The 19,419-nt window shown below is 47.0% G+C and overlaps 2 protein-coding genes across 2 annotated transcripts; both read left to right on the forward strand.

The window, feature by feature from the left end:
• LOC102171541 (vomeronasal type-1 receptor 4-like) lies at positions 5,686-6,685 on the forward strand. The gene has a single exon (XM_013971698.2). It carries the CDS (start codon positions 5,777-5,779, stop codon positions 6,683-6,685), a length of 909 nt encoding a protein of 302 aa, XP_013827152.2. The 5' UTR covers positions 5,686-5,776.
• On the forward strand, positions 17,699-19,058 carry LOC102168291 (vomeronasal type-1 receptor 1-like). Its single transcript, XM_018063478.1, is given in 2 exon segments — positions 17,699-18,541; positions 18,543-19,058. Coding segments are annotated over 2 exon segments (942 nt in total). The 5' UTR covers positions 17,699-17,804; the 3' UTR covers positions 18,748-19,058.

The following is a 19,419-nucleotide window of genomic DNA, read 5'->3' on the forward strand; positions in this document are numbered from 1 at the left end:
TTTCAAGATGACTGTCAGAGCTGACTGTTTGCATGTAGCCCCTCGCCTCTGTCTATAAAACCTCTCACCCGCTGACTGTCAGCAGAGGGACTTGGCCATTGGACAGACGTCACCCCTCCCCCCATGTCACCTGCATCTAAATAAAGCAAATGTTCTTTTCACCAGCCTGGCCTGTAATGGCTTTTGAGTGGCGAGCAGCTGGACCCCATTTTCGGTAACAGGATAATCATCTTAACAGTATTGATTCTTCCATCTGAAAAGCAGAATATATCTGCCCCTCCTTTGTGTCACTTGAGTTTCTTTCATCAGCATCTCAGACTTTTCGAGGGTAGTTCTTTTCTCTCCTTCAGTAGGTTTATTCAGAGATGTTTTATTCCTGATGCAATGGTAAATGGACTGTGTCCTTAATTTCTTTTTCTGACAGCTTGTTGTTCTAATGTACAGAAATGTGAGAGATTTCTGTGTATTAATTTGTCTCCTACAGTGTTCCTGAATTCATCAGTGAGCTCTAGTAGTTTTATGATACATCTTTAGAATTATTTATATATAATATTGCCTCATCTGCAAACAGTGACAGTATTACTATTTCCTTTCAAATGTGGATTCCTTTTATTTCTTTTTCTTCCCTGATCACTATGGCTAGAACTTTCAAAATTAGGTTGAATAAAAGTGGTGAGATTAGTTGGTTTAACATGTTTCTTGATTTATTTTCTGTCTGGATGATCTGTCCATTCATGTAATGGGGGTGGTGAAGACCCCACTACGATGGTGTTACCATGGATTTTTCCTTGTAGATCCGGTAACATTTCTCTTGTATATTGAGGTGCTCCTCTGTTGGGTGCATATGAATTTGCAGTTGTTACATCTTCTTTTTAAGTTTAACCTTTGATCATTAGTAGTGTCCTTGTCTCTTGAAACGGTCTCCGTTGTAAAGACTGCCTTGTCTGCTTCCCAGTCCAAATGACCCAGCACTCGGAGATGGGCTGGTGGTCCAATTGGAGCCCCAAGGAAAAGGATCCATGGGTGATTTAGGGCAAATTACAGTCTCCTTGCAGAGTATGTGGAAGTGAGGGACATCTGACATTTCTAAGGAGAGGGATACTGCCTTCAGAGCTGTGTTTCCAGATAAAATAGACCTGAGGCTATAATGAGGAAAGATAGTGGAACTTAAACTCAGGGGAAGACCAGCCTGCAGATCCCATGCTGATGATCAGTGAGAAAACAGTTTGGAAGAGTGAGGCCATGAAGGAAAATGCCCACCGGGAGACAGTGAAGGGAGCCCGGGTGCTCTGTGAGTGTCCCTCCCCCGGCTATGACTGTCACTGTGAACTTGGGCGCTCCCACAGGGAACACAGAAAACTCTCCTGCCCTCTGCTCAGCTGCTCGTGTGGACCTTCTCAGTAACTGCCAGGACTTGTCCCTAGTCCCCAGGCGTGGGTGAGGGTGACGAGCACTGGGGGTAAGATCTGGCCCTCACTGGAGACGCCCCAGACTCTCCATGCAGACATGTCACCTCCCCTCCAGATGACATGATAATGGCTCCTCTGTGGGGAGAGCGGGCCCAGGGGCCCTGCCCCTATAACTGGGGCCCATCCTGACTGCCACTTCCCTGCACAGACTGTGGCGCCGAGTGCAGGCAGGTGAGTGCTCTCTTGTGTTCAGTCTCAGGGCAGGAATCGGGAGAGCCGGCTCTCAGCAGGAGAGGAGCTCAGAGCTGCGTTGTCAGCACCTTGGGCAGGACAGCTGCCCCCCGCCGTGTCCTGAGCTGCCCCGTCCATGCCCTGGCTGGCAGGTGGAAGGGGCGAATGTGCTGGGGTGTGTATCTGAGTGGGACCAGAGCTGGGAGTTCTCTGCAAATCCTGTGTCCTGAGGTCCCTGACAATGAGGGGAAGAGGGAGGGGGTCACTGTGGAATCTCTGCCAAGTCCTGTATGGCTAGAGCCGCGGGCTTCTCATTATTGCATAAAAGTGTCTACTGACCTCGGACCTAATTGATTAGGCTTGGGCGTGAATATGATGGAATAGGTCGATGTGCAAGAGTTTTGGTTAGAACCTGAAAGTCCTGAACTAAGATCCAGTGACAGACAGACAGACACACACACACACACACAGAAACACAGAGAGAAAGGCCACCTGTAACAACACTGCGATTCCCCTTCGCTGAACGACGTCGTCTCTGTGTGTTCGGCCGTGGTTTGCCTTTCGTGGTTCTCTCTGTGTTTTGTGTTTTGTAGGTCAGTGTGGCTCACGTCTTCCCCTCTCTTTGCCTTTCATGGTTCTGTGTTTTGTGTTGTGTATGTCAGTGTGGCTCGTGTCTTCCCCTCTCTAACTGAATATCACAATACCCTCAGCCTTATTACCATGAGCAGCAAGGCAAAGAAAAAAGAATTTGTATTGAGACGGAGTTCAGTTAACTTTCCAACCTGCCGTAGGAGTGTAAGTGTTAGAAAGCAAGCAGTTAGATTTTTAAACGATTGGAATTAGGAACTGAAGGAGTACCCTCTGTGATAATTCAATGTTTTATATTAGGAAATACAGTGAAATGGACCTTGGGCCATGCCACAAATTGATGTTTGTGTCTCACAAATATTCATGTGCTGAAATCCTATGTCTTAGAGACGAGGGTGTTAGAAGAGCCTCTGGAGGCGCTTATATTAAGTGGGAGGCCCTTTGTGAATAGGATTCCCAACTTGTCCAAACTGGGCTTCCCTGGTGCCTCAGATGGTAAAGAAACTGCCCGCAATGCAGGAGACCCAGATTCGATCCCTGGGTCAGGCAAACCCTGCCCTCTCCAGAATTCTTGCCTGGAGAATCCCATGGACAGAGGACCCTGGAGGGCTACAGTTCATGGGGTCGCAAACAGTCAGACATAACGTTTTTTCACTCCCTGTCCAAATTCATGGACACTTCCGTGCCCAGGCTGGTCCACCCCCACCTGTGGGTGCAGAGAGGCCCCTGGGGGCGGCGGGCGCTAGAACGTGTGTTCCTGTCTCAGCACAAGGGCCCCTTCTGTGGGTTCATTTCTGACTCTGGCTGTGGTGGTGCCCCCCCCCGTGTGTGACTGCTTGTGGCTGGGGGTCAGGGGTCGGGTGGGGGCAGGTGTGTCCTGCAATTCCGGTGATAACTGTTGGTTTCAGGGAGGCACTTGCCCTGTGTGGCGATCTTTGTGTGTGTCCCACAGAAAGGACAGACAGTAGCTATGGCCACATCACTCCCCCCAGCAAATACTCAGCCCAAGAGGAAGGAGCTGATGGGCCATAACTGATCACTGAAATTGCAGTGGATCCACAAAGTACCCCATGATCTCATACATGCACACGTTCTGAAGGTGTCCACAGTTGGCAGGACTGAGGCATCCATCGCCTCGCTTCTTAGGTGTCATCACCTGTGCTCACCAGGTTCAACACTAGCCCTCAGACCTTGTTCAGAAAGACTGTATCCTTTACCATCTTTTCCCCTTTCCCCCAACCCCAGTTCCCAGGCGACCACCATTCGACTCTGTTTCTATGAGACTGTTTTTTTTTTTTTATAATAACTCTACCTATAATTGACAGAAACGGAGAAGGGAATGGCAAATATCTATATCTGGATATTTCACACACCGAAGTGTCCCTGAGTTTTATCCATGCTGTTGCAAAAGGAAGGATTTCCACCTTTGAAAAACTGAGCTCTCTGCCGCCGTACCATGCACCCCAGCTCCCTGACCGACTCGTCTGTCAGTGGCGCTTGGCTTGTTTCCGTGTCTTGGCTCTCGTGGCGACAAGGCAGCAATGAACACAGGGGTCCAGACATTGCTTCGAGATCGTGATTTCATCCCCTTGTATATATACTAGAAGCAGGACTGCTGGGCCTTACGGCAGATCGGGTTTTAGTTTCCGAGGAATTTTAACGTTTTCCGCAGAGGCTGTTCCCGTTCATGTTCCCGCCAACAAACAGTGCGTCAGTGTTCCTTTTTCTCAACAGCCCTGCCAGTCTGCTCCCTCTTGTCTCTGGGGGAACAGGCGCTAACAGGTGAGAGGCGCTGTCACATCGGGATTTTGATCTGATGACTGGAGACACTGAGCAGCTGGCCATGAACCTTTTCAGCCCTTTGTTTGCTGTCTGTGGACAAATGTCCACTGGAGTCCTCTGTGCATTTTAAACGGGGTGGTGGGTTTCTCCAGGAATCCCCTTCCCATTTAGGATGCTGGGTCATTACTGGGGTGTGGGTTGCTGATCCTGTCTCCTGTTGCACAGCTGCCTCTCCATGGCTTCCTTGGCTCTGCAGAGGTCTTACGTGATACACTGCCATTCGCTCACCGTTGCTTTTGTTGTTAAACTCAAACCACCGTGACCAAGACCAGTGTCAAGGAGCTCACCTCTCTCCTCTCAGAGCTTCATGGTTTCAGCTCTTGGCCCAGCTGAGCCCATTTTTGGGTGTGATGTAAGATGGTCTGCAGTTTTTCTTGTAGTTTTAAAAATTGGGACATAACTGACATACCATGATACGAGTTTCATGTGTACAAAATACTGATTCAGCACTTGTCTATGTTGCCAGCTGGTTACAGTAAGTCTAATTAACGTCTATTATACACGCATTACATTTTTTTCATTCAGTCACAATTTGGTAGGTTTGTGACTACCAGTTTCCGTCTTTAGACGTGGATGTTCAGTTTCCAAACAGCACTTGTTGAAGAAACTATCCTTTTTCTATTATATATTCCTAGTGCCTCTGTCAAAACTTAATTAACCACTGGAGCTGGGGTTTGTTTCCACCTCTTTATTCTGTTCCACTGATCTGTCTGTTTAAACGCCCATATGCGTTTCTGTTACTATAAATTTGACATACAATTTGAAATAAAGAAGTTTCACCCTTTGTTGTTCTTTCTCAAGATTCTTTCACCGTTTGGATATTTTTTCATTGACTACAAATTTGGGTGGTTTGTTTTTTTTTTTTCTGTTTCTGAGAATAATGACATTGAAAATGGTTAACCTAAGCCAGCAATGTTGCTGAAGAAGGCAGAGATGTTTCCAAAGCTGACAGACAGCCCTTACATGGAGACAGGGGATCAGGATATACAAGCAAGTAGAAAGCTGTTGGATAACACGGGGCGCTCAGCTCGGTGCCCTGTCATGACCTCGAGGGGCACAACTGGGAGATGGGGGAGGCTCAAGAGGGAGGAGATATATATATATGTATGCATGTATGTATACTTAAGGAGAAGTCAATGGCAACCCACTCCAGTACTCTTGCCTGGAAAATCCCATGGACGGAGGAGCCTGGTGGGCTGCCGTCCATGGGGTCGCTGAGAGTTGGACACAACTCAGTGACTTCACTTTCACTTTTCACTTTCATGCATTGATGAAGGAAATGGCAACCCACTGCAGTGTTCCTGCCTGAAGAATCCCAGGGATGGTGGAGCCTGGTGGGCTGCCATCTGTGGGGTCGCACAGAGTCGGACACGACTGAAGCAACTTAGCAGCATGTATACTCATATTTGATTCACATTGTTCTACAGCAGAAACTATCAAAACGTTGTAAAGCAATTAGCCCCCAATTTAAAACATTTAAGTAAAAGTAAATTTAAAAATAGAAAATAATAATGGTGGATGCTTTGACTGGTATCAGGAACGTGTTATCCGGTTAAAGTCACTTCTCTGGACTATGACAGTCTCTTCTCTTTTCAGGAGGAATAAAATGTGGGAATCCTCGTCCGCTGTTAGCTGCGCAAGAACACTGCTGGTGTCTCTATCTGCAGTGTCTCCTGTCTGCTCCGCGCCACTCCGAACTCCTCCCCATGTCTTTTCACGGAGAGGCCCTGAGAACCATAGGCCAGGCCGCGCTGAAGACCACGTACCTGACACAGATGGGGGTTGGGGCTCTGGGCAACGCCATCCTCCTGTTCCACAACATCGCTCCAGGCTTGCTTGCCCACAGCCCGAGGCCTCCACACACCATTCTCACCCACATGGCCCTGGCCAACCTTTTGTTTCTTCTGTCCTCTGGGGTCCTCTACACAATGGCAGCTTTTGTGTCAAGGAACCCCCTGAACAGCCTCGGGTGTAAGTGTGCGTATTACGTACAGAGGGTGGCTCTCAGCACCGCCCTGTGCTCCACCTGCGTCCTCAGCACCTATCAGTCCTTCACGCTCACCCCCAGGAGGGCGGAGTGGGTGATGCTCAGAGGAAGGGCCCCCAGGGTCACTGGCCCTTCCTGCTGCACCTGCTGGGTGTTCAGTCTCTTAATGTACATCTACGTTCCTGTGAAAATCACTGGTCCTCAGGACACACACAACTATACTGATTCCCAAGGCAAGTGGTTCTGCTCAATCTCAGGTACTGTCACAGGCTTCGGCTACTTGTGGTTCATCTCTGATGCCATGTTTATTACCCTCATGGTCTGCTCCAGCGGCTCCATGGTGCTTCTCCTGCACAGACACCACCAGAGGGTGCAGTATCTTCACACCCCCGCTGGGCACCACAGATGCCCCCCGGAGACCAGAGCAGCCCACACCATCCTGATGCTCATGGTCACCTTCGTAACCTTCTACCTGCTGAATTACAGTTTAGTTTTCCATATCAGTGCCTCTTCAGATTTTCGCCTGTGGTTGCTCCAGGTCTCACATGTCTTGTCTTCTTGTTTCCCCACTATTTCCCCCTTCCTGCTGCTCCTGAGGGATCCTAGAACGCCTAGGTTCTGCTCTTGAGTCATTAGAATGTATGGATAAAGTGCTAAATATCTAGTAGACACTTCCAATAGTAACTAATTATTCTGTAAGGCCTCAGTATCATTCTCTGTCAATCGATGTACAATTATATTAACTTCAGAGTGATGACATCATGAATGGATATTTGTATCCAAAATGATCACAGTAAGTCTAGTTACCATCCTTCCACCTTCACAGATGATAGGAATTGTTTTCTTGCGATCAGAATTTTGCCACATTTATTTAGTTAGTTTTTGGTTATTATTTGGCTGTGCAACATGTGGGATCTTAGTTCCCAGACCAGGGATTGAACCAGTACCCCTGCAGTGGAAGCTTGAAGTCTTAACCACTGGACCGCCAGGGAAGTCCCCATCAGAAGAACTTTGAAGGTCAAGCGTCCTAGCATTTTTCAAGTACGTAATGAATACAATTTACTGTGTTCACCATGGGGCACGCTACACCTCCCTGACTTGTTTATTCTGTGACTAGAAGTTGATACCTTTTGATGTTGGCACGCAATATCCTGGAGGAGGAAATGGCAACGGACTCCAGTATTTTGCCTGAAAACTCCCATGGACTGTAGCCTGCCAGGCTCCTCTGTCCATGGGATTGCAAAGAGTCGGACACGAATGAGCAGCTGAGCCCTCAATACCACATTTCTACGTAAACTCCATTGAATGGAGAAGGTTCACTGGATACCAGTGATGCCTTAGGAGTGCTGAAAATCCATCCATGAAATTACCTGCTTGAAAAACCTACCAACTATTATTGAGGAAACGATTTCCACCTGGACCCATGCGGCCGTCTGAAAGAAACCTCCTTTCTCAGGAACATTTCAAGAGTTTCCATGGACTTTATCTCCATGTGTTGTGGCTGATACCTGAAACACTGGCACACAATCCAATATAGGGCTCTGTGAATATTAGTCTTGCGTGGGCAGAGATTTGATTTCTGAGATGAAGATAAAACACATGAAAACAGACAATGTGTTCTTCTGCATTACCTGTAACTTTATTTCAATGTTAATTTCCAGGATGCTGTAGTGTCACACAGAAAATCCATGTTGTGCAACGGCTTGCTTCTCCTTTAAACCTGGATAGCTTACATGGTGGACCCTCAATAAACTTAATTGATTAGATGAATCATGTAATCTGAAGGACAGACCAGAAGTGGCTCTTTTTTAAAAATCTGTTCCTTGAATATATAGTTTTCTTGATTGCATTTTGCAACCTGAGGTTTGTTTCTATTTGTCCAGTCTATTTTTTTCTGCCTTTTTTTTTTTTGCCGTCTTTTTGGAGTGTAATTATTTAAGTCCCATTTTAAAAAATTTGAGGTATAGCTATTTTTCAGTGATGTTTCAGCCATCATGTATGGATTCCCAAGTAGCGTATCTATTTCAAACCCACCTGCCAATGCAAGAGATTAAGAGACGCAGGTTCGATCGCTGGGTGGGGAAAATCTCCTGGAGAAGGGCACAGGAGCCCACTCCAGTATTCTTGCCTGGAGAATCCCATGGTGGGCTGCAGCTCAGTAGGTCACAAAGAGCTGGACATGACTGAAGCAACTTAGCATGCAGGCACATGTTATTACTGACAATTAATGCTATGAGTTTTCTCTCATGAACTGGTTGTGTCTTATACCAAAAAAGCAATGAAGAGGTATAGTTTACGCATGTATCAATATGATTACATTTTCCAATGGTTGTAGTTCTTTTTTTTTCAAGTTTTTTCCTCTTTGGTGTAACTTACCTTTTGGGTGAAGAATTTCCTTTAACTTCTATGGAATTTGTTTTAATATGAGTGAGTTATTTCAATGTTTATCTAAAAGTACCATTATTTTACTTACGGTTTTTCCTATTAAAGTGTATGAAAAAGTAATAAAATGTGACCAATAATAAAAGTATACTTAGCAATAGATTGGAGAAGGCAATGGCACCCCACCCCACTCTTGCCTGGAAAATCCCATGGGCGGAGGAGCCTGGTAGGCTGCAGTCCATGGGGTCGCTAAGAGTCAGACAGGACTGAGCAACTTCACTTTCTCTTTTCACCTTCATGCATTGGAGAAGGAAATGGCAACCCACTCCAGTGTTCTTGCCTGGAGAATCCCAGGGACGGGGGAGCCTGGTGGGCTGCCGTCTATGGGGTCGCACAGAGTCGGACACGACTGGAGTGACTCAGCAGCAGCAGCAGCAGCGATACATAATCTCCTTTTAAACACTAAGGAGTTAAATGCCTCTTATTTTTATTTGTAATATAATTGATTAGAACCAATTTCAATTCTACTTCATTTTTCACACTGCTGTATATAAGTAGATAACTAATAAGGACCTACTGTATAAATAGCACAGAGCTGGTGGTCGCCCTGCCCACCGGGTACAGTGAGATAGGGGTTCCCGAACGTGAGTCAGCTGAACTGAGGTGGATGAACCTAGAGCCTGTTGTATGGAGTGAAGTAAGTCGGAAAGAGAGAGAGAAACATCGTGTGTTAACGCATATACATGGAATCCTGAAACAGGGTACAGATGAGCCTGTTTCAGGGCAGGAATAGAGCGGCAGACGTAGAGCGCAGACTTGTGGGCGAGCAGGGGAAGGGGAAGGTGGACGGACTGGGACAGCGGCACTGGCGTCTGTGCGCGCCCGTGTCAGATGGCAGTGGGAAGCTGCTGCAGCGCCGGGAGCGCAGCTCGGTGCTCAGCCATGACCCAGAGCAGGGGGGTGGGGGGGAGGGAAGGGGGCTGGCGAGGGAGGGGACACACATGCCTATGTCTGACTCACACTGCTGTACGGCAGAAACCAACACAGCGCTATAAAGCACTTATCCTCCAACAGGCCACGGAAGCAACCTAGATGTCCATCGGCAGATGGGTGGATGAGAAGCTGTGGTACGTATGCTCAATGGAATATTCATTCAGTTCAGTTCAGTTCAGTCGCTCAGGCGTGTCTGACTCTTTGCGACCCCATGAATCGCAGCATGCCAGGCCTCCCTGTCCATCACTATCTCCCAGAGTTCACCCAAACTCATGTCCATCAAGTCGGTGATGCCATCCAGCCATCTCATCCTCTGTCGTCTCCTTCTCCTCCTGCCCTCAATCCCTCCCAGCATCAGGGTCTTTTCCAACGAGTTAACTCTTCACATGAGGTGGCCAAAGTACTGGAGTTTCAGCTTTAGCATCATTCCTTCCAAAGAACACCCAGGACCGATCTCCTTTAGGATGGACTGGTTGGATCTCCTCGCAGTCCAAAGGACTCTCAAGAGTCTTCTCCAACACCACAGTTCAAAAGCATCAATTTTTCAGTGCTCAGCTTTCTTCACAGTCCAACTCTCACATCCATACATGACCACTGGAAAAACCATAGCCTTGACTAGATGGGCCTCTGTTGGCAAAGTAATGTCTCTGCTTTTTAATTCACTATCTAGGTTGGTCATCACTTTTCTCCAAGGAGTAAGCGTCTTTTAATTTCATGGCGGCAGTCACCATCTGCAGTGATTTTGGAGCCCCCAAAATAAAGTCTGACACTGTTGCCACTGTTTCCCCATCTATTTCCCATGAAGCGATGGGACCAGATGCCATGATTTTCGTTTTCTGAATGTTGAGCTTTAAGCCAACTTTTTCACTCTCCTCTTTCACTTTCATTAAGAGGCTTTTTAGTTCCTCTTCACTTTCTGCCATAAGGGTTGTGTCACCTGCCTATCTGAGGTTATCGATATTTCTCCTGGCAATCTTGATTCCAGCTTGTGCTTCCTCCAGCCCAGCGTTTCTCATGATGTACTCTGCATATAAGTTAAATAAGCAGGGTGACAATATACAGCCTTGACATACTCCTTTTTCTATTTGGAACCAGTCTGTTGTTCCATGTCCAGTTCTAACTGTTGCTTCCTGACCTGCATATAGCTTTCTCAAGAGGCAGGTCAGGTGGTCTGGTGTTCCCATCTCTTTCAGAATTTTACACAGTTTATTGTTACTCAGCTATTAAAAATGCATTTGAATTAGTTCTAATGAGGTGGATGAAACTGGAGCCTGTTACACAGAGTGAAGTCAGAAAGACAAACACCAATACAGTATATTAACACATATATATGGAATTTAGAGAGATGGTATCGATGACCCTCTATGTGAGACAGCAAAAGAGACACAGATGTAAAAACAGACTTTTGGACTCTGTGGGAGAGGGCGAGGGTGGGATGATTTGGGAGAATAACACTGAAACATGCATATTAGCATGTGTGGAACAGATTGCCAGTTCAGGTTCGATGCATGGGACAGGGCGCTCAGGGCCGGTGCGCTGGGATGACCCTGAGGGATGGGATGGGCAGGGAGGTGGGAGGGGGGTTCAGGATGGGGGACACAGGTACACCCATGGCTGATTGAGGTCAATGTATGGCAAAACCCACCACGATATTATAAAGTAATTAGCCTCCAATTAAAATAAATACATTAATTTTAAGAAACAGATGGGGGCTCACGGGGAAGGTCAGGCTAGGGCGTCTGGTCTACGGGAAGACGCGCAGCACCTCTGCCTTCACACACGGGGGCTCGGAACGCAAGGTGCTCTGGCTGAGCGGGCGGGCGCCGCCAGGATCCATTACAGCGACAGAGACAGGAGACCTGCACCCCTGGGGAGGCCGCGTCCTGGGTCCAGAAGCAGTGGCCCCCACGCCAAGCTGGAAAAGGCAACGGTCAAAGAGCAGGCCACCAAACTGGGCTGAGGGTACACTGTTGAATTTTCCATACACGGGAGTGATAAATATTTCTATGCCGCCGCCCTCCGCCGAGCCCAAGCAAGAAACTTCGTTTTGGCTGCGGGACGTATGGAAGCTTAGTTCTCCACCGGGGATCGAACCTGGGCCTCCTGCACTGGAAGCGCAGAGTCTAACGCTGCACTGCCAGGGAAGACCCTCAGGACTTTGGAAATAAAGTCAGAGGCACACTCGGCCTGGGGTCCAGTGGTGATGCTGATTACTGCGGAGACATGAAAACGCATTGCGTGTTACGCGGAGGCCTGGACGGGAGGGGAGTCTGAGGGAGGATGGACGCACGGAATAGTTATGACTGAGTCCCTTTGCTGTCCACCTGAAACTCACAGCATTGTTAACTGGCTGCACTTCAACACAAAATAAAAAGTTTAATAAAACATCTGAAACACACACAAAAAAACAATGAAGGCTGTGGGCTTCCTTTTCACATGGACGAAAATTTCCTAAAACTGAGTGCAGCAGAGACCACAACGGGCTTCCCTGGTGGCTCAGTGGTTAAGATTCCGCTGGCAGCGCAGGAGATGGGGGTTCAATCCCTGGGTTGGGAAGAATCCCTGGAGGAGGAAATGGCAACCCACTCCAGTATTCTCGCCTGCGAAATCCCGTGGACAGAGGAGCCTATCGGGTCACAAAGGGTCAATTGCATCTTAGCCACTAAACAGCAGCAGCAGAGACCACAGCTCTGAATAAACAAAGATCACTGAGCGGCATACTTTAAATGGATAAGGTATATGGTGTGTGAATTAAGTCTCAAAGAACTGCTGCCAAAATAAAATGTATTAAAATCTGACAAAAAGCAAATATATACAATGCTTTGAGGAATAACCCCAATTCCAAATTTAGTTTTAAAAAGTTACTAAAGGTAACGTCAAGGTTCTGATGCACCTTGAAGTGTCCCTGTAATACCCAATGACAACTTTGATTCTGAATTCCCTTTTCCCACAAGGAATACAGAAAGGTTTTCTGCCAGCTAGTTGGCTGCCCATCCGGGTCTTTTCACTGATTGCCAAAAGCTGTCCCTAATCACCCAAGGAGGAAGATGATGATTTACACTGGGGATAAATTTGCTCCTCACTGGAAACGCCCCAGACTCCCCACAAGGTCAGTGTCACCCACACAACAGGTGACATGATAATGGAATCTCTGTGGAGAGACCAAGGCTAGAAACACCGTCCCTATATCCCTGATCTCAGGTGCTCGGGGCTCATCCTGAGTGACACATCCCTGCACAGAGCTCTGAAGCAAAGGCCAGCCAGGTGAGTGCTTCCTTCTGTTCAATCTCAGGGCAAAGACTGGGAGAGACGTTGCCTCCAGCAGCAGAGGGACTTCAGACTTAACTCACACTGGGCAGGACAGGGGCAACACAGCCCCACTTGAGCATCCTCATCCATGCTCTGCTGGGTGGAGGGTGGCTGTGAGCCGGGGAGTGTCTCAGGCCGGGAGCAGAGCCGGGTGGTCCACCGCAAAGCCCTGAGCCCTGGAGTCTCTAAAGATGAGAGAGGAGGGATGTGGTCTCTGGAATGTGTGCCAAGCCTTGGATGACCCAGTCACTGAGCTCCTCCCTGTTGCTAACAAGGGCCCTGCTCAGTGCAGCAGATCTCACAGATCTGTGCTTGCAGGGGAAGGAGTCCCCCTGCCCCCTTTCTCAGATCATATCCACCCAGGACCTTATTCCAGGCTCCTTTAGTCCCGTTGCCCACAGCTCGTGACGATGCCTCTAAGCAGCTCATTCTCGGCTCTTCCTCAGCACTGGGCTACACACCAGCTCTGATCTCAGGGCTCACCTGTGATGAGTTACACACTCCTCTGTCAACACAACAGAATTAACTCCTGTTGCTTCCACTGTGTTGTAAGCATTTTTATTCACAGAAGTAAAAAAAGAAAAGAAAACCAAGACAGTACGAGGAAACCAGTGTAGCAAGAAGTGCTCAGGAGCAAAAGAGACAGAACTGCCTTTAAAATGTGTTTTGTAAAAGCAGAGCTGTGTCATCAGAAGAGGGGCTGGAAAATAGGGCTCCAGGGTTCTCTGCTTTTTTTCTAAGGAAGGTTGCTTCCAGCTTGTCCTGTTACACAGAGAGAGTGACCTTCCCAGTCCAGTCCCCACGCACCTGTGGGTGCAGATGCTCCTGAGGTGACTCTGAGTGGGTGGAGCCAGGAGGCTGAGCCTGAAGGACGAGACCACTGAAGTGGCAGGAAGAGGGGCGACTAGGAGCTGGGAGGTGAGGCCAGGATGGGTTTCCCGCTTTGAGGGGAAGGAATGCCTCCGCTCTGGTGGGAAAAGGAGCGAGGGCAGCTGTGGGGTTAGAAACGCCTGAGGTGCCCGAAGTCACTGTTTCCTCCTCACGTTGCTGCAGGTGCTCCGTGACAAGGGGAATGTTCATCTTTCCAAACGCCAGCTCGTGGTTTCCTTGGTCTTTTCTATTGTTTTTATGTTTGTTTTTTAAAAATTAATGAATTTTAATTGGAAGCTAATTATTTACAAGATTGGAATGGTTTTTGCCATACATTGACATGAATCAGCCATGCGTGTATTGTTTTTCTGGCCCTTATTTCTTTTATTTCCACTCTGCTCTTTCTTATTTCCTTGTAGTTGCTAACTTTTGCCTTAGTTTGGGTTTTGTCTTGTTTGGTTCCTTGTGCTATAAAAAGTTAGCTTGATTATTAGAATCTTCTTTTCCTTAATCTAGGCATCTGTTATGAAAATATCTCTTAGAGAAGCTTGTGCTGAACCCCATACATTTCAGTTTGTGTGTTTCCATTCATGGTTGTCCAAAAATGCTTTTGGATTTTTCTTTGACCACAGTTTGTTCTGGAGTGGTTGTTCATCTCCACGTATCTGTGAATGTTCCAGCTCTCCTGCTGTTTTTGGCAACTTGTTTCATATCACTGTGTTTGGAAAAGATACTTTATGTGATTTCAGTCTTAAATCTGTTAAAGACTTGTTTTGGGGACTTCCCTGGTGGTTCACTAGTTAAGACTTCACCTTCCAATGCAGGGAATGTGGGTTCGACCCCTGGTCGAGGAGTTATGATCCCACAGTCCTCTCGGCCAAAAAAACAAAACGTAAAAAAAAAGGAAGCAAAATTATAACAGATTCAATAAAGGCTTTAAAAAACAGACCTGTTTGGGTCCGAACATGTGCTCTGATCTGGTGAGTGTTCTGCAAGCTCCTGAGAAGAATGTGTATTTTGCTGCTGATGGGTAGATGGGTCAGGTTATGTCTATAAGGCTCAACTGTTCCAATGTGCAGCTCAGTCCAGCGTTTCCATGTTGAGTTTCTGTCTGATGAAAGTGGGGGCATTGCAGTCCCCACTGTGACTGTGTTTCTCACTTTCGGTCTGGCAATGTTTGCTTTCTCTTTAGGTGATCTGAGGTTGGATGAGAACTTATGTAGGAGGCTTGTCTATGCACCAGGATGATGACTGCAATCTCAAATATAATCTTTATGTGCACCGGGAAGCTGAAAACATGCACGATCCGCTTTTTCGTGACACTGACTTTATTGCTGCGGTCTGGGACCAAATTCACAACGCCTCTCAACGGCAGTATTTCTGCTGTGAACCTCACAATTTCTTTCCTTTGGGCTGGATTCATTGTTCTCTTATAGTTCCTTGAGGCATAAAGCTATTCTGTTTATTTGAGACCATTCTTCCTTGTTCATATAGACATTCATCGCTCTCAGTTCAGCTCTTAAACTGCTCTCCATGAGTTTTGTTATCTTGTATTTCCACTTTGATTTCTCTGAAAACTTTTTCTTGTTTTTCATCTCATCCACGAAGTTTAATCTCCACATATTAGCGATTTATCCTATTTTCCTCTAACAATTGTCTTGAAGTTTCATATCAGTGTGGTTGAACAAGATGCCTGAAATGACTTCAGTCTTCTTAAATATGTTACGACTCACACGGAGAATGGTCCACAGACACTTGAGAAGACTATTTTCTGCTGCTGTTGGCTGGTTAAGTACATCTGATCTCATATGTAGTTTAAATCCAATGATTATAGATTTTCTATATGATTGTTCTATTGCTGAGAGTATGGAATTGATGCCCGTATTGTTATCGTGGGATTGTCTATTTTCCCCTTGACTTCTGTTAACAGGTGCTTCATATATTGAAGTGCTCCCAGCTTGGGCTTGCAGACATTTACAGTGCTCTGTTTCCTTGATGACTCGCTACGTTTGTCCTTATGGAATGGCCTCCTCTGTCTCGTTATATGCTTTGGCTTACAGTCTGTTTTGTCTGAGATGACTACAGTTACTCCTACGTTCTTTTCCATTTCCCTGGACTGTCTTTTCCATCCCTTCTCTTTAGGTCTATGTGTGACCAGTGAAAACTGATTTTTTTTTTTGCATCACATAGTCCTGTGGGACTCAAGTAGGCTGAGTACCCTTGATTGTTGGGGTGAGGTGATTGGAGGGTCCACCCTTTGGGGGTCAGCCACAAAGGTTGGAGCCTAAGACGTGTGGATAGGCCCTTTCCAGGCAGATGCTGGAGGCTTGATTTTATGTTTGGATCAAGCCAGAGGGAGAATGTGGAAACAGTGTCCACGTGCTCCTTCAGGCCCCCAAGAGCACCCCAGTCAGCTGCTGGGTGCAGGGTTAGACGCCAGAGCCTCAGGCAGCAGTGGATGGTGTGTGCCGGCCAACTCAGATGAGGTGGTGGGTGTGCAAGCCTACTCCCGCTGCACTGGGCCTGGGATGAGGCCATGGGGAGTGCCAGTAGGTCCATTTCACCACCGCTCTTTTATTTTCTCAGTCCTGCGGGGCTCAGCAATGCCCATCCGCATTGGCTACCAGAACTAAGTGATCTGAGGGCCTCTTCCTCTGATGCCAGCCTTTAAAGTTAAAATGCTCAACATCCCTCATTATCAGAGAGATGCAAATCAAAACCACAATGAGGTACCATCTCATGCCCGTCAATGGCTGCTATCAAAAAGTCTACAAGCAATAAATGCTGGAGAGGGTGTGGAGAAAAGGGAACCCTCTTACACTGTTGGTGGGAATGCAAACTAGTATAGCCACTATGGAGAACAGTGTAGAGATTCCTTAAAAAAACAGGAAATAGAACTGCCTTATAACCCAGCAATCCCCCTACTGCGCATACACACCGAGGAAGCCAGAACTGAAAGAGACACGTGTACCCCAATGTTCATTGCAGCACTGTTTACAATAGCTAGGACACAGAAGCAACCTAGATGTCCATCAGCAGATGAATGGATAAGAAAGCTGTGGTACATACAGAATGGAATATTACTCAGCTATTAAAAATAATGCATTTGAATCAGTGGATGAAACTGGAGCCTGTTATACAGAGTGAAGTCAGTCAGAAAGAAAAACACCAACACAGTATATTAACGCATATATATGGAATTTAGAAAGGTGGTAATGACGACCCTATATGTGAGACAGCAAAAGAGACACAGATGTAAAGAACAGACTTTTGGACTCTGTGGGAGAAGGCGAGGGTGGGATGATTTGAAAGAATAGCATTGAAACATGCATATTACCGTATGTGAAACAGACCAGCAGTCCAAGTTTGATGCATGAAACAGAGCACTCAAAGCCGGTGCACTGGGACAGCCCTGAGGGGAGAGGGGTTCAGGATGGGGGACACATGTACACCCATGGCTGATTCATGTCAATGCATACAAAAAACCGCCACAATATTGTAAGGTAATTAACCTCCAATTAAACTAAATTAATTTTAAAAACTTAGCATGCTGGTATGAGGTTCAGATCCTTGACAGAGAAGCAAGGCATTGAGGGTTTCATTGTGGTTGGGAGGCACTGTGCTGGGGGTGGGGTTCATGGTGAGCAGGTGTCCCAGCATTCCCCACCCATTCTGACGTGGGGTGATTTCTAAGTCATCCGATGTGTACAAGTCACTCAGTGTACAAGCCATTCTGCATTTCTCTCGAAGGAGCTGATCCACGTCTAAGTGTTTTTGCTGTGTCCATGGGAGGAAGGAGCCTCCTGTGTTGCCATGTTGGTGACATCACCCGATACATTCTTGTAATAAGCAAGATGACCGTGAATTCTAAAGGGGTAGAGTTTGTCTTTATCTCCTGTCACTTATTCATATACTTGTTATATATTTTAAAAATTACTATGGGTCAACAATGTTGTTGAACGAGACAGACACGGTCCCTATGTTTGTGGACCTTGCTCACACGTGTGTGGAGAACAGGAATACACAAGTCAATAGGAGTAAATAAAAGTTTGTGATGGTGAAAGGTATACCTAATGTCAACTGTATGTTCTGCAGGTGAAACCATCTCTCTGGAGTATGACAGCGTCTTTTTTTCTCAAGAGAGTTGAAGGGTGAGACTCCCTTTCCTAGTTGGTTCCGTGAGAAGACTGCTGATGTCATCACTGCCCAGCCTCTCCTCCGCTCCAGGCCACTCTGACAGCCACTCCACGTCTTTGGAGAAAGATGTCCGTGTGACCGCAAGCCAGGCAGCCCTGAAAACCATGTATCTCTTACAGATGGGAGTTGGGTCTCTGGCCAATGTCATTCTTTCTTTCTACCACATCTGTCCTATCTTGTCTGGACACAAGAAGAGACCCACAGACACGATTCTCACCCACACAGCTGTGGCCAACCTTTTGGTTCTTCTCTCCTCCGGGATCCCCCACACAATGGCAGCTTTCATTTCGAGGAAGCCCCTGTCTCCTCTTGGGTGTAAATTCGTGTACTATTTACAGAAAGTGGCTCACAGCACCGCCCTGTGCTGCACCTGTGTCCTGAGCACCTATCAGTCCTTCACGCTCAACCCCGGGAGAGAAGGGAGGTCATGGCTCAGGGGAGGAGCCCCCAGGGTCACAGCTTCTTTCTGCTGCACCTGTTGGCTATTCAGTGTTTTAACGTACATTTATGTTCCTGTCAAAATCACTGCTTCACCGACCAGACACAATTATACTGATGCGCAGGGCGACTGGTTCTGCTCCTCCTCAAGTCCCAGTGCAGGGATTGTCGTCCTGTGGTCCACCGCGGACGCCGTGTTTATTGGCCTCGTGGTCTGGTCCAGCGGCTCCTCGGTGCTTCTCCTGCACAGACACCACCAGAGGGGGCGGTATATCCACACCCCCACTGGGCACCACAGCCGCCCGCACCATCCTGATGCTGGTGCTCACCTTGGTCATCTTCTACGTGGTGACTTCTATTCTTGTTTTTTATATCACTGCCTTTTTTGATTTTCGACAATGGTTGATACAGACCTCTGATATCTTGGTTTCCTGTTTTTCCACCATTTCTCCCTTCCTGCTGCTCCTCAGGGATCCTAGAACTGCTAGGATCTGCTCTTGAGTTGTCAGCAGGTATGGCTACAAGTTCTCCCCTTAAATTTATTGTATTTAGCAGACAGCTTGAATTATAGCAGAAATGATCCTGTAACTAATCAGCACCACGGGTTTTACCTGAGTCATAATGAATAAGGAGCGTTACATTAGTCACAATGAATAAGTAACATCACGCCCTATGGATACTGGCACATGCTGCAGACTGATCACCACAATTCTCCTTTCCATCTGCACCCCTCCCCACACATGGCACAGATGCTTTCTCCTGGTGAGAACGTAGAGTGTGAATGCCCCAGCATTTTCCAACAACGCAACCCAGTGGGATGAACCACAGTCCCCATGCTGGACATCCCGTTCCCACGACTTATTTACTTTGTAACAAGCTGTAGATGCCTGTTGACATTTGTATGTAAAATCCAAGGAACAAAGGAGGTTGATTTACTGCAGGTGCTAACTTGGGGGATCTGAAAGTCAATCCATGAACTTATCTGCTCAGAAAAGACACAGGTTATTATTGAGGAAGCCATTCACCCTTGACCATGGCAGCTTTCTGAAAGAATACTCCGTTCTTGTGGATCATTTCAAGAGTTTCCACAAACTTTATCTCCATTAGTTGTGGGTAATACCTGGCATACGTTAGCCCGTAATTCAGTTATTGGTCTCATTAAATATTAGTCCT

This window comes from Capra hircus, chromosome 18 (assembly GCF_001704415.2).
Source record: "Capra hircus breed San Clemente chromosome 18, ASM170441v1, whole genome shotgun sequence".
Taxonomy (NCBI): domain Eukaryota; kingdom Metazoa; phylum Chordata; class Mammalia; order Artiodactyla; family Bovidae; genus Capra; species Capra hircus.